Here is a 12439-nt window from a genome sequence, read left to right as displayed (position 1 = left end):
TTTTCGTGAAAAAGAGCTGAAAATAGCGTAACTTAGCGACGAAGAAGTAAAAACGTTGTTTTCAGTGGTCTGGTAAAAGTCAGCGCGATTGGCTGCAACAGGCAAAAAACGTTTTCCGGATCCAATAAAGAGCCGAAAACAGTGTAATTTAGTGAAGTTATTTTGACTGAAGTAAAGCTATAATCAACACATGTCAGCTGCAAACGCGCAGATAAGCTTTTTGTGGTGAAAAAGAGCTGAAAACATTGTACTTGAGCTATATCAGCCACTTAGACAATTTGAACTACCTCAACCAATTAACAAAGATATTGCAATCTGTGCAGTTTAACTGTCTTACCTAGTTTAACTATTTAACCAGTCGAATTAATGTGAATATATTGACTATTTTAACTACCTCAAGCAGTTTTTGCCGTTTGTTCTTTGAAGTAAATTTAACCAGTTCAGATAGATTTTGCGATGATTTAACCGTTAAAAGATCAGTCTCGGTTATACAGTTAGATTCCAGGAAATAATAAGTATTATAGGAGAAGGGTATCGGATAATTACTGAGCAACAAGAACAACACAGAGTCACTAACATCTGGTGAATGTGCGTTAAGCGCCCCAAGTGCCATACACCTATCTTAAATAATTAAACCACTTAAGCTAGATTGTGCAGTTTGTGTGATGGAACCAGTTAAGCTAGTTATGCATTTTGTGCAGTTGAAGCATTCAACTAGTTTAACCAATTAAGAAAGATGCTGCAATCTGTGCAGTTTAACTATTTTCACAGGTTTGACTATTTTACAAGTAAAATCAACTTAAATAGTTTGACTATTTTTAATACTTCAAGAACTTAGGTAGATTTTGCAGTTTGCACAGTTCATTAGTTGAAGTTAATTGGACCATTTAGAGTACCCTAACCGGTTGAGATACGTTGTGCAATTTTTCTCAGTTGACCTCTTACTGTTAACCTATTTGAACCATTCCAGCTAAATTGTTTAGATTGTGCAGCTGAGCCAATTAAGCTAATGATGCATTTTTGTCTAATTGAACTATTTATGCTTCTTTGATCATGTGATTTACTTCCACCAATTAAAATAACTTTGGCAATTTGTAGTTTATTTTTGTTTACTTGTTTGACTAATTAAAGCAGTTAAAACATTTAAGGTAGCTAAGTTTCTTGGAGTATTTTAAATATTCAAACTATTTTAATTGATTCGACTTGTTACATAGTCAATCCACGGAAGACAGTTAAACTGCACAGATTCCACCACCTTTCTTAATTAGTTGAGGTAGTTGAGATGGTTCAGCTATACAAAATGCATAGCTAGCTTAAATGGTCCCTTAGCACAAACCCCACAATCTAGCCTAAGTTCTCTAACTAGTTAAGATAGTAGCATGGTACTTAAGGTTTTTAACGCGCATTCACCAGATATCAGTGATTCTGTCTCATTATTGCGTGGTAATCTGGCGCTGGCTTTTTCATATAATATTCATCCTTTCCTGGAATCCACATGCTATATCAACCCCGAGGATCGCCATCTTGTCGTCGTTGGCGGGCTTGAGTGCTTCGGAGACCCCTAGAGCTATGGCGGCGAGAGCTTCGTCTCCTGGTAGGGCCACCCAAGCCAAACAAGTCAAAGGGTACAAGTCCGACGAAGCACAATCCAATGGTCCTTCAGTACAGGGGGTTGGGCACAAGGCTAGCATTCCTGTCCCCTTAAACACCCATGTTACGGAAAGGGCAACGAAGAAAATCAACACCACCAGACGAGACGGACTTTCAGAGTTATCAAAAGATACTGGTATGAATGACAGTGGTCAAAGCCGAAAGGAAATGGTTGACAGGAAGATGGAAGCCTTGAGCGCCAAATGGAAGACCAGAATTTGATTCTGGAAGGAAGAACTATATACGAGACAGGAAAGCGAGCCAAGCCACAGCTGAGATGCTGAGATGAGACATTACAACCTACACGTTCTTGGAATTAGCGATAGCAGATTGACAGGTTCAGGCAGACACAAAACCAACACAGGAGAGACAGTGCTATATTCCGGAAGAGATGACCAGCACCGTGAGGGAATAGCCATTATCTTCAAGAAGGGTCTTGAGAAGTGCCCGATGGAGTTGAAGCCGATCAAGTGAGATTGAAAGGGAGACACATCAACACAACTATCATCCAGCGTTAAGCACCAACAAAGGACAGTGACGAAGAAGGCAAGGACACCTTCACGAACTGCTTCAAGCAGAACTGCAGAACCACGTGACGAGATGAAGATTGTGATGTAAGATCTCAATGCAAAATTTGGAAATGACAGAAACTACGATAGGGCCACGGGGAGAGAAGGATATCACCATAAACGACAGTGGAAATAGGCTACTAGACATATACACCACCTTAGATTTTGTCACTGGAGGGACGCTCTTCCCACATCGAGACGTCCAATGGCTGAAAGGTTACTTTCCCAATAGAAAAGACAAGAACCAGGTTGACAACCTGATGGTCAACGGGATGTGGAGGCGATCACTGCCAAGACGTCAAAGTGAGAAGAGGAGCTGATGCGGGAAGTCACCACCATCTTGTGACCCCTAAACTGAAGTTGAAGCTGAGGAAGACCAGATTAAGTTTGAGAGGGCGACAACACTGACTCTGACGTGGAGAAGCTGCGAGACCTAAAACTTAAGACTGCCGTCACACTACAGCTGAGAAATAAGCTCCAGGTATGAGCGGATGCTGAAGACCAGACGTTGGAAGGTTCGGAAGACATCAATACAAAGTGGCAACAGCTTAAGATAGCCTACGAGCAGACCTGCAAGGCCTTTCCTGGAACAAAGCAGAGAAAGAGGAAGGAGTGGATCTCAGAGGATAGCTGGCAGACCATTGAGAAGAGAAGAATTCTCAAGATGAAAGTCTTGAAGGCCAAATCAGAGCGACTGAAGGAGAGATACAAGCAACAATGGATGGAAGCGAACCGAACAGTGAAGATGATGGCAAGAACAGAGAAGCAGAGCCACATAAACGACCCACCAAGCCAGGCAGAAGATGCAGCAAGTAGGGGAGAGCAACGCAAAGTCTATAAGATCATCAGGCTGCTGTGTGTCAGATATATAGTTGGCACTGATGCTCCGATGATGGACCAGCAGCGGCGACTGCTCATCACAGAAGCCGAGCAGGACGCACACACCTTCTATAACCTTTTCGACTTCTAACACCAATGTCATCTTTACCACCCTAAGACCTTGAGGAGCGGTATCTTCTTTGTCACCTTTTGGAACCTGTGGACCGGTATCTCCTTCTGGTCCTAGTGCTCCAGTATCTTCTATGCCACTTCTATGCCACTTTTAGGACCCTGAGATCCAGCTCCACCTCTACCAGGTGGCCCCTGTGAACCAGTAGAACCCTTGAAGCCTTGTGCATCAGTTTCTCCCTTGCCACCCTTATCTCCCCTAGTCCTCTTGCACCAGTATCTCCTTTAAGGCCTGTATCATCTTAATTTCCTTCTAGGCCAGTATCACCCTTATCACCTTTTGGTACTAGTGGCCCTGCTACTCCTTCAACACCTTCCACAATTGTATCTAGTTTGTTGTGATCTCCTGTAAATATACCCATTATAATATATGCTTATACAAAATACTGTTTTCTGAATGTTTTTATCAATTTTTTTTATTAATTTTTTTGGTACTAGTGGCCCTGCTACTCCTTCAACACCTTCCACAATTGTACCTAATTTGCCATGATCTCCTGTAAATATACCCATTATAATATATGCTTATACAAAATTTGTTTTCGGTACGATAAAGGTTAAAACAGCATAATTCAAGTGCAGAGAAGCGAAACAACGTTTTGAGTGAGATGAACCTGAAATGAGCGTCATTTGTTGCAAAAGCGGAGGAAATTTTTTGCCTTGCGATAAAGCTTAAAAAGCTTAATTCAGCAGAAGCATTAAGGCTAGTTAAACCATGTGAACTACTTTGTGCATTTTAACTGTCTTGGCTACTTTGACTATTTAACGAGTTTAAACAATTTAGCTTGATTGTGCGGTTTGTGCAGTTGACCCTATCGAGCAAAGTTATTCATTTTGTCCAGTTGAACCAATTAACCCGGTCTGAGCATTTGAACCACATCAACCATTTCAGATAGATGGTGCAATTTGTGCACTTTTACTCTTTCCGCTACTTTGATTATCTTAATTAGTTAAACCGATTAAGCTAGATAGTGCAGTTTACGCAATGGAAACATTTAAACTAGTTATACACAGTTTGACCATTTGAACTACTTCAACCCATTAGAAAAGATTTTGCAACCCGTGCAGTTTGACTGGCTTGGCTTGGCTTGGCTTGGCTTGGCTTGGCTTGGCTTGGCTTGTCTGACCGTCACTTTAACCAGTTGGATAGATGGTGCAATTTTTTTCAGACGACCTCAGTTTGACTGAAACCAGGTTAACCATTTCAACTAGATTGTCCAGGTTGTGAAGTTGAATTGATTAGGCTAGTTATCCATTGTTTTTCAATTGAAGCAAAACGTATTTAACCACGTCACATACTTCGACCAATTAAGCTGGATTGTGTAGCTTGTGCAGTTGATCCAATTAAGCTAAGCATTTTGTCCGGCTAAAGCCTTTAAGCTAGTTTGACCATATGAACCACTTCCACCAATTACGATGGATTGTCCAATTTGTGCAATTCAACTGTTGTCGCTCGATGGACATTTAACCTTTTGAACCCTAAAGCTACGTCAACTGGTTAGACTGGTTCAAATGGTCCATGAAGCTTAACTTGTTTAAGTGGACAAAATGCATAACTATGCACAACAGTTCAAGCTTGATTGACCAATAGAACTAGTCTAAACTGTTGACGTAGGTTGTGTTAATTGTGCAAAAAAGCAGTAAACCTGCAAAAACCGCAAAATCTCGCTTCACTGGTTAGACTTGTTCAAATGGTCAAACCACCTAAAATTGTTGCAGGGACAAAATGCATACCCAACTTAACAGCTTCAACTGCACAAACTTTTCAATCAAGCTCAACTGTTTGACCTGGCTAGATAATCAAACTAGCAAAACAGCAAAACTGCAGAAATAACACAATCTGTATTGAATTGTTTAAGTAGTCATGGTCAAACTAGCTAAAAACATTGAACTGAACAAAATGCATAACTAGGTTGAATGGTTAAACTGCACAACCTCCCTTAATAAGTTCAGCTAGTTAAAATGGTCAAACTAGCTTAATCGGTTAAAGGGCTTCGTTTATTTCACTGGTTTAAATAGTCAAACTAGCGAAAACCGTCAAGTCGCTCAAATTTTTACAAGCAATCTTAATTGGTTAAGGCCGTTAAATGACACTAGCCTTAATGCTTTAACTGCACAAAATTCACAACCAGATTTAACAATTCAATTGAACAAGATGCATAACTGGGTCAAATGATTCAACAGCACTATCTGTGCAATGTAGCTTAATTGAATCCAGTAGTCCAAATGGTCAAACGGGGCAAATTGATTCAAGTGGTCAAATAGTCAAACAAGGGAACACAGTTAAAATGCGCAAATTGGACAAACTATCTTCATTGGTTCAAGCAGTATAAATGGTCAAACTAGCTTGGGGATAGGGTTTAATCGGACAAAAAGCATAACTACCATAAATAGTTTAACTGGTTAAAAAGTCAAACTAGCGAATACAGTTGAACTGAAGAAAGTTATAAAACGCGGAGAAAGTTCAACTGCGCAAAACGCAGAAAGTACGTGAGTTGGCTCAATTGGCTGTTTAGAGCTTTATGTAATGGAAAAAAACAACGGTTTCGCCCTTTTTTTGCTAAATTATCCTGTTTTTTTAACCTTATCGCATTAAAACATTTTATCGTACTTACTTAAAGTCTTTATTCCATCATAAGATAAAACTACATATCTTATGTTACAATGAATTGAAAAAACTACAGAAATCTACATACATATTATGAATTAAAAAGTATATCATTACAATAAATGGAGCTTAAATATCAACCTGTTTACAAATGTGTTCATAAAGCGCTGTGTATTAATTTTCGGGCGCGCGCAGCCTTTTTTCCTGAGATTGTGTAGATATGTCTTTTGGACAGGAATGATATCTTTCAGGGGGTGGCAATCCGTTGATTTTAGTTTCTTCAAAATGTTTCTGTCTTGTTTGTTTAAAAGGTTCTTGATAAAAACTGGAAATGAGATAAAACCGCGTTTATGACATCGGTCTAAAAAATTTTGTACAACCGTAAGATCGGACTCAGATACCCCATAGACTGAAAGTGCATAGCTAAAATTAGCCAAAACAATCGATATAAAAAGATGATCAATCTCTGCCTGAGAGTAATGTCCCTTTCTCAATGTTCGTAGGACGTGTAAACACTTGTTTGCTTTGACAAGCTTAGTTCTTACATGCTCATCAAATTTTCCATCACTCTGTAAAGTTACTCCTAGTAAAACGAAGCTATTACATTGGGGAATATTATTAATTGGAGAGTAGAGTACATTATGATTTTTCTTTCTAACAACCAGCTCTTTACATTTGCAAGGGTTGCAGACCATTCTATTGTCTTTACACCATGTTAAGAACTGTCCTACTAAGTCGGCAGACGGGTCACTATTCCTAGTGATAGGCGAAAGAATAGTGGAATCATCGGCATATTTAAAAAGCACAGGGCAACCATTAAAAAAAATCTCCAAATCGTTCAAAAATATATTAAAAAGATACGGTCCGCTTACACTACCTTGTGTGGTTCCTCTATTGACAAGTTTCCACTGTCCTAAAAAATTATAACTAACAACACGTTGTTGTCTTGCATAGAGGAAACTATGATACCAATTGATAATGTACGGATTTAGAGGTAGCTGTTTCAGTTTGGCAGACAAAATAGCATGGTTCACAAAATCGAAAGCCTTACTGAAGTCCATGGTAAAAATTCGCACTGCGCTATAGTCACTACTATCTAAATACTTGTATGTCTGGTGCTGGATAGCGAGCAAGGCATTTGTGCAACTACCCGCCTGTCTATATGCAAATTGGGTGTGGCTCAGGTTGCTCTCAATGACTGACTGTGCTTGTGTACGATACACGACCTTCTCAAACAACCGGGCAATAACGGGAGTAACATTAATACCACGGTAGTCTGAGTCCTCTATAGGCATGTTCACTTTGGGGAGAGGATTAACATTTGCCCTTTTCCAGGAGTCTGGCCATGTATGAGTAGACAGCGACAGATTCCAAACGTGAGTGACGATTGGTGTGGGTAGCTCAGCACAGTCTTTCCAGATCCAGTACGGGAGGTCGTCTGGTCCCGTTGCGGTTTTCTTTACATGAACTAAGGTATTCCAGACACACCGCTCAGATATTTTCGGGGGCTTTACACTGTCCGGGATATCCATATCACTAGGTCTAACGTAAGTGTCATCATAGCACAGGTTGGCGAAGTAGTCGTTCAGACGAACTAGAGAGTTCTTGTCCAAATTTATCAACGATGACCTGCGACGCTGCGATAGGGCGTCCACGCCCTTCCACCACTCACCGCTACCAATGGCAGCCAGTTTTCTTCTGTTCTCGGTTATCAGCTCAGAAATGCGCTTATTAAATAAAGACAGGCGTTCCTTATTCTTTAAAGATATATGGGACTTAGTCCTCAGCATACACTTGACTAATGGGGACATCCAAACTGGGTCACGCGATGACATGCGTACAGATTTTTGCGGCATAAACTTATTCATCACTGCACGAATCTTTACCTCAAGCACCTCGACCGCCTTGTTTATGTCCACCTCATTGAGGACGTCACTCCAGTCCAGCGCAGTGAGTGCCATATAAAATGACTGTTTCCGATGTTCCCTACAGTCCCGCACAAGAACTTTGCGGCGCATAGGTTTAAGCTTTAATCCCGCCGGTAAAACAAAGCCTTCATGGTCTGTCTTAATAAGCATATGTATGGAATATGCTTGACCGAACAGATCCGCTCGGTTGGTCATACAGTTATCCAAGCACGCGTTACCCCGCGTGGGAAAATCAACCACGAAATCCCAGCCAGACAAAGCCTTAAATTCTTGCATATCCAAACGATTTACATCGCCACCACAGACAATAGCCGCTTCTGGGTGTTTGTTCAACACAAGGTCCACAAAAGATATTATATAATTAATTAAGTCGAGATCCCGGTAGCTATGCTTGGGAGGATTATACAGGCCGCAAATTAGCATAATGTGATCGGACGGCAACTGCACTGTTAAAGCAATAAATTCATATAAATTGGACCGATAGACATCCAAGACTTTAAGACTGTCTCTCACATAGACCGCAACACCCCCTTTTTTTCTTTTGTCCAAGTCTGCCCAACCTCTGTCCCGCCTGAACACATTGTAATTTGGGATATTCACCACGGCGTCCGGCATATTAGTGGAAAGATGAGTTTCACTGACAATACACACATCAATATCCTGAGATCTCAGGTCAGCCTCAAGCGCCACAGGTGCTCGTACACGACTTTTTGTTTTCGACAAACCACAAATGTTCGTAAACAAACATTTTGGGACAGCGAAACCCTTTGATTTAGAGGTGGATGTTTTGTCGGTTGTGTTGACACGCGGAATGTTAATTAAGTTACTCCGATCCACTTTCCGACCTTCAGCCTCGATGAAACGGCGGCCTTGCATCACCGGGATTTTCTTGGTTGAGATGGATCGTGAGATTCGAGCACTATGTTGCCCACGGTATCTCAGAATGCCGAGTGACTTGAACTGAGATAGAACGGCCGGAGATGGCTTGAAAGCTTTGTTTCGGAGAGACAAGAGTTCAGAGCATTTCAAAGACGCTGGCTTAGTTCGCATTAACATCGGGTAGTTCTTATTAACTCCTCCGAAACTCCGGTCTATCTCTGGACCCGGTTGTGACTCTACGTCCATATCTATAGTGATATCTAGCGTGATATATTTCTCCGGTACTGCAAGCAAGGTTAGACCATGGACGCCCCACAACACCACCGGCCGGCGAACTCTAAATTTAGGAGTAGTAAACTTGGATAAAATATGTTTGAAAAGCCAAGGACTTTCAGCCCCCCCACAGCGACAATTGTAGCATTCTTGGGCAAAAAGAATGAATGAAGTACTGATAAACGGTTTCCGCATATCAGCAGCTAATTGAGCTTATCTTACTTTTATCTTACTAAAAAGAACGTGTTTGCTTTCTGTGTAATAAAGCTAAAAAAAATAGCGAAACTCGGCGGCTAACAACAGAACAAACGTTTTGAGCGAGATAAAGCTGAAATGAATGTAACTAGCTACAAGCAGGCAGAAAACCTCTTTCGGTGTAATAAAAGTAGGGCCAGCTAAATTCAACGGCAACTAAGCGAAAAATCCTTTCCGCGTGATAGAGCCGAAAGGAGCGTTATTAAGCACCAAAAAAAAAAAAAAACAGGCGAAAACCTTTTTCAAGTGCAGAAAAGCTGAAAATAGGGTAGTAAAGAACCAAAACAGCTTAAAACAGCGCGATTAGCTCCAAACAGGCAAAAACCGTTTCCAGTGCGAAAAAGCTGAACACAGCGCAATGTAGCGCCACAACAGCAAAAAAACGTTCTTATGAGTGAGATATAGCGAGAGGCAGCGTGATAAGCTGCAAACGGGCGAAAACCCTTTATGCAGTGCAGAAAGGCTGAGAACAGTGTAATTTGGACCCAAAAGAGCAAAAGCGTTCTTTTTTGAGCGACGTATAGCTAGAACCAGGGTGATAAGCTGTAAACAGGTTAAAAAAAAACCTTTATGCATTGCAAAAAAGCTGAAAAGGGTATAAGCGAACATGCACAAAGAGGGTTTTCGGTACGATTAAGCGAAAAAGGGCCTAATTTAGCAGCACAGAAGCAAAAAAAAAAGTTGTTATGATTGAGATATAGCTTAAAACAGCGTAATGAGCTGGAAACAGGCGACAGTCTTCATGCAGTTGGAAAAAAAACAAAATTTAAAACGGCGTAATTTTGAACCGAAACAGCAAAAACGTTTTTTGTTTTGAGTGAGATTTAGCTAAAATCAGTCAATTGTCTGCAAAAAGGCCAGAACACCGGTTTTGGTTCAAGGAAGAAAAAAAAGTGCGTAAATCCAGGAAACCAGCACAAAAAAGGTTCTAGGTGCAATACAGCTGAAATACAGCGGCGAAAAAGCAAAAATTTTCTTTTGAGTGAGATATAGTTGGAATCAATGGGGAAAGCTTCAAATAGGCGAAAACCGTTTCCAGTGCGAAAAAGCTGAACACAGCGCAATTTAGCACCACAACAACAAAAACATTTTTTTGCGTGAAACATAGCTGGAATCAGCGTGATTAGCTGAAAACAGGCCAGAACCTTTATGCCGTGAAAAAAGTCTTGTAAGAGTGTAATTTGGACCCAAAAGAGCAAAAAAACGTTCTTTTGATTGAGGTCTAGCTAGAATCAGCGTGACTAGCTTCAAAAAGGCTAAATTTTTTATTCAGTGCAAAAAAATTTGGAAAAAGCGAAATTTACTAACAAAACAGTAGAAACATTGTGTGCCAAAATTAGGCTTGTGGACGTCTCAGTGTGGAAAGAGCGTCCCTCCAATGACAAAATCAAAGGCGGTCTAGATGTCCAGTAGCCTCTCTCCATTGTCCTTCATGGTGCCACATGCTTCTCTCCCCATGGCCCTTTCGTAGTTCCTGTTGTCATTTCCAACATTTGCCTCGAGATCTCCCATCAAAATCTTCATCGCACGACGCGGTGTGTTCTCCAGTTCTGATTCAAGCTCTTCGTTGTCTTACTTACTGTCGTTTGTTGGTGTGTAACACTGGATGATAGTTGTGTTGATGTGTCTCCCTTTGAATCTCACTTTTAGGAGCCTGCTTTTGATTGGCTTCCACTCCAGCAGGCACTCCTCGAGATCTTTCTTGCGGATGATGGCTGGTCCTTTATGGCGCTGGTGATCTCTTCCGGAATATAGAATTGCCTCTCCTGTGATGGTTTTGTGACTGCCAGAACGTGTCCCTTTGCTCTCACTGATTCAAAGGACTTGTAGGTTGTAGCGTCTCATCTCAGTCGTGGCTTGTGCCAGCTTTCCTGTCTCGTGCATAGCTTTTACATTCCAGAATCCAATGCCGGTCTTGCATTTGGCACTCAAGACTTCCATCTTCCTGTCAGCGGCTTCCTTTCGGCTTTAACCACGGTCATTCATAAGAGTATCTTTGGATGACTCTAAAAGCCCGTCTTGCCCGGTAGTGTGGATTTTCTTTATTGTCGTTTCCGTAACATGGGAGTTTTATGGGACAAAGTTGTTAGCCCTCTGCCCAACCCCCTATCCTGGAGGACCAGAGGATTGCGTTTCGTTGGACCTCTACCCTCGGACCTTTCCTGCTTAGGTGGCCCTACCAGGAGACGAAGCTCCTGCCGGCATAGCTCTGTCAAAGGCACCAAAGGCACTCAAGCCCGCCGACCACGACAAGGTGGCGATCTTTCAGGGACGTGATAGCATATGGATTCCAGGAAATGATAAATATGACATGAAAAAACCAGCCTTGAATAATGGCACAATAATAACAAGACAGATATCTGGTGAGTATGCGTTTAAAGCCCCAAGCACTATAGTACTATCCTAACTAGTTAAACCACTTGGGATAGACTGTGCGGTTTGCGCAATGGAATTATTAGTCAGCTTAAATGCTTCAACTGCTTAATTAGTCAAGTAAGCAAACACAAATAAACTGTACAAATTGGAAAAGTTATTTTAATTAGTGAAAGTAAATCACATGGTAAAAGAAGCCTAAACGGTTCGATTGGACAAAATCCATAATTAGCTTAATTGGTATTAACTGCACAATCTGAACAATTGAGCTGAAATGGTTCAAATGGTTTAACAGTAAAAGGTCAACCAAGAAAAGTTGCACGATCTGTCTCAACCGGTTGGAGTACTTTTAATGGTCAAATTAGCTTCAATCAATGAACGGTGCAAACTGCGCGATCTAGCTTAGTTTCTTGAAGTATTTAAAACAATCAAAGTATTTTCATTGATTCGACTTGTAAAATAGTCAAACCAGTAAACAAAGTCAAACTGCACAGATTGCAGCATCTTTCTCAATTGGTTCAAGTAGTTGAAATGGTCCAACTGCACAAAATGCATAACTAGCCGAAATGGTTCCATCGCACAAACTGCACAATCTACCTTTAGTGGTTTGACTATTTAAGATGGAAGCATTACACTTAGGGCCTTTTAAGCACATTCACCAGATATCAGGTATTCTTTGTTATTGTTGCGCAGTAATTTTGCGCCGGCCTTTTTTTATTACTTTTTTATTTTTTATAATCCTTAGTATTTACTGGAATCCGACTGTCTTACCGAGATTGACCATTCGACGGGTTGAGTCATTTTAAGATAGCGTCTGGCCATTTGAAAAAGCTTTATCAATCAAGATAGATTGTGCAATTTGTGAAAATTGTGCAGTTAGTGTCTTAGCTACCTTGACT

The 12439-nt window shown here is 41.0% G+C and overlaps 1 protein-coding gene across 1 annotated transcript; it reads right to left on the bottom strand.

The window, feature by feature from the left end:
- Positions 1 to 3469: 3469 nt before the first annotated feature.
- On the bottom strand, positions 3470 to 8885 carry LOC149045050 (uncharacterized). Its single transcript, XM_089205826.1, has 3 exons — positions 7719 to 8885; positions 6884 to 7535; positions 3470 to 3573 (listed from the first exon to the last, which is right to left on the bottom strand). Exons 1-3 carry the CDS (start codon positions 8883 to 8885, stop codon positions 3470 to 3472), a joined length of 1923 nt encoding a protein of 640 aa, XP_089061952.1.
- Positions 8886 to 12439: the final 3554 nt, after the last annotated feature.

Source organism: Pocillopora damicornis, chromosome 5 (genome assembly GCF_964200805.1).
Source record: "Pocillopora damicornis chromosome 5, jaPocDami1.2, whole genome shotgun sequence".
Classification (NCBI taxonomy): domain Eukaryota; kingdom Metazoa; phylum Cnidaria; class Anthozoa; order Scleractinia; family Pocilloporidae; genus Pocillopora; species Pocillopora damicornis.
Note: the sequence above shows the minus strand (reverse complement) of the source record. Positions and strands in the feature narration are given on the sequence as shown.

Bases quoted from the DNA above. Each gene is read 5' to 3' on its own strand.
- LOC149045050 (XM_089205826.1), bottom strand. From the start codon at position 8,885: ATGGACGTAGAGTCACAACCGGGTCCAGAGATAGACCGGAGTTTCGGA. The intron at 7,536-7,718 runs GTAAAGATTCGT...CTGATAACCGAG, and splicing joins AGGCGGTCGAGGTGCTTGAG to AACAGAAGAAAACTGGCTGC. The intron at 3,574-6,883 runs GTAAGGCTTTCG...GTATATTTACAG, and splicing joins AATTTTTACCATGGACTTCA to GAGATCACAACAAACTAGAT.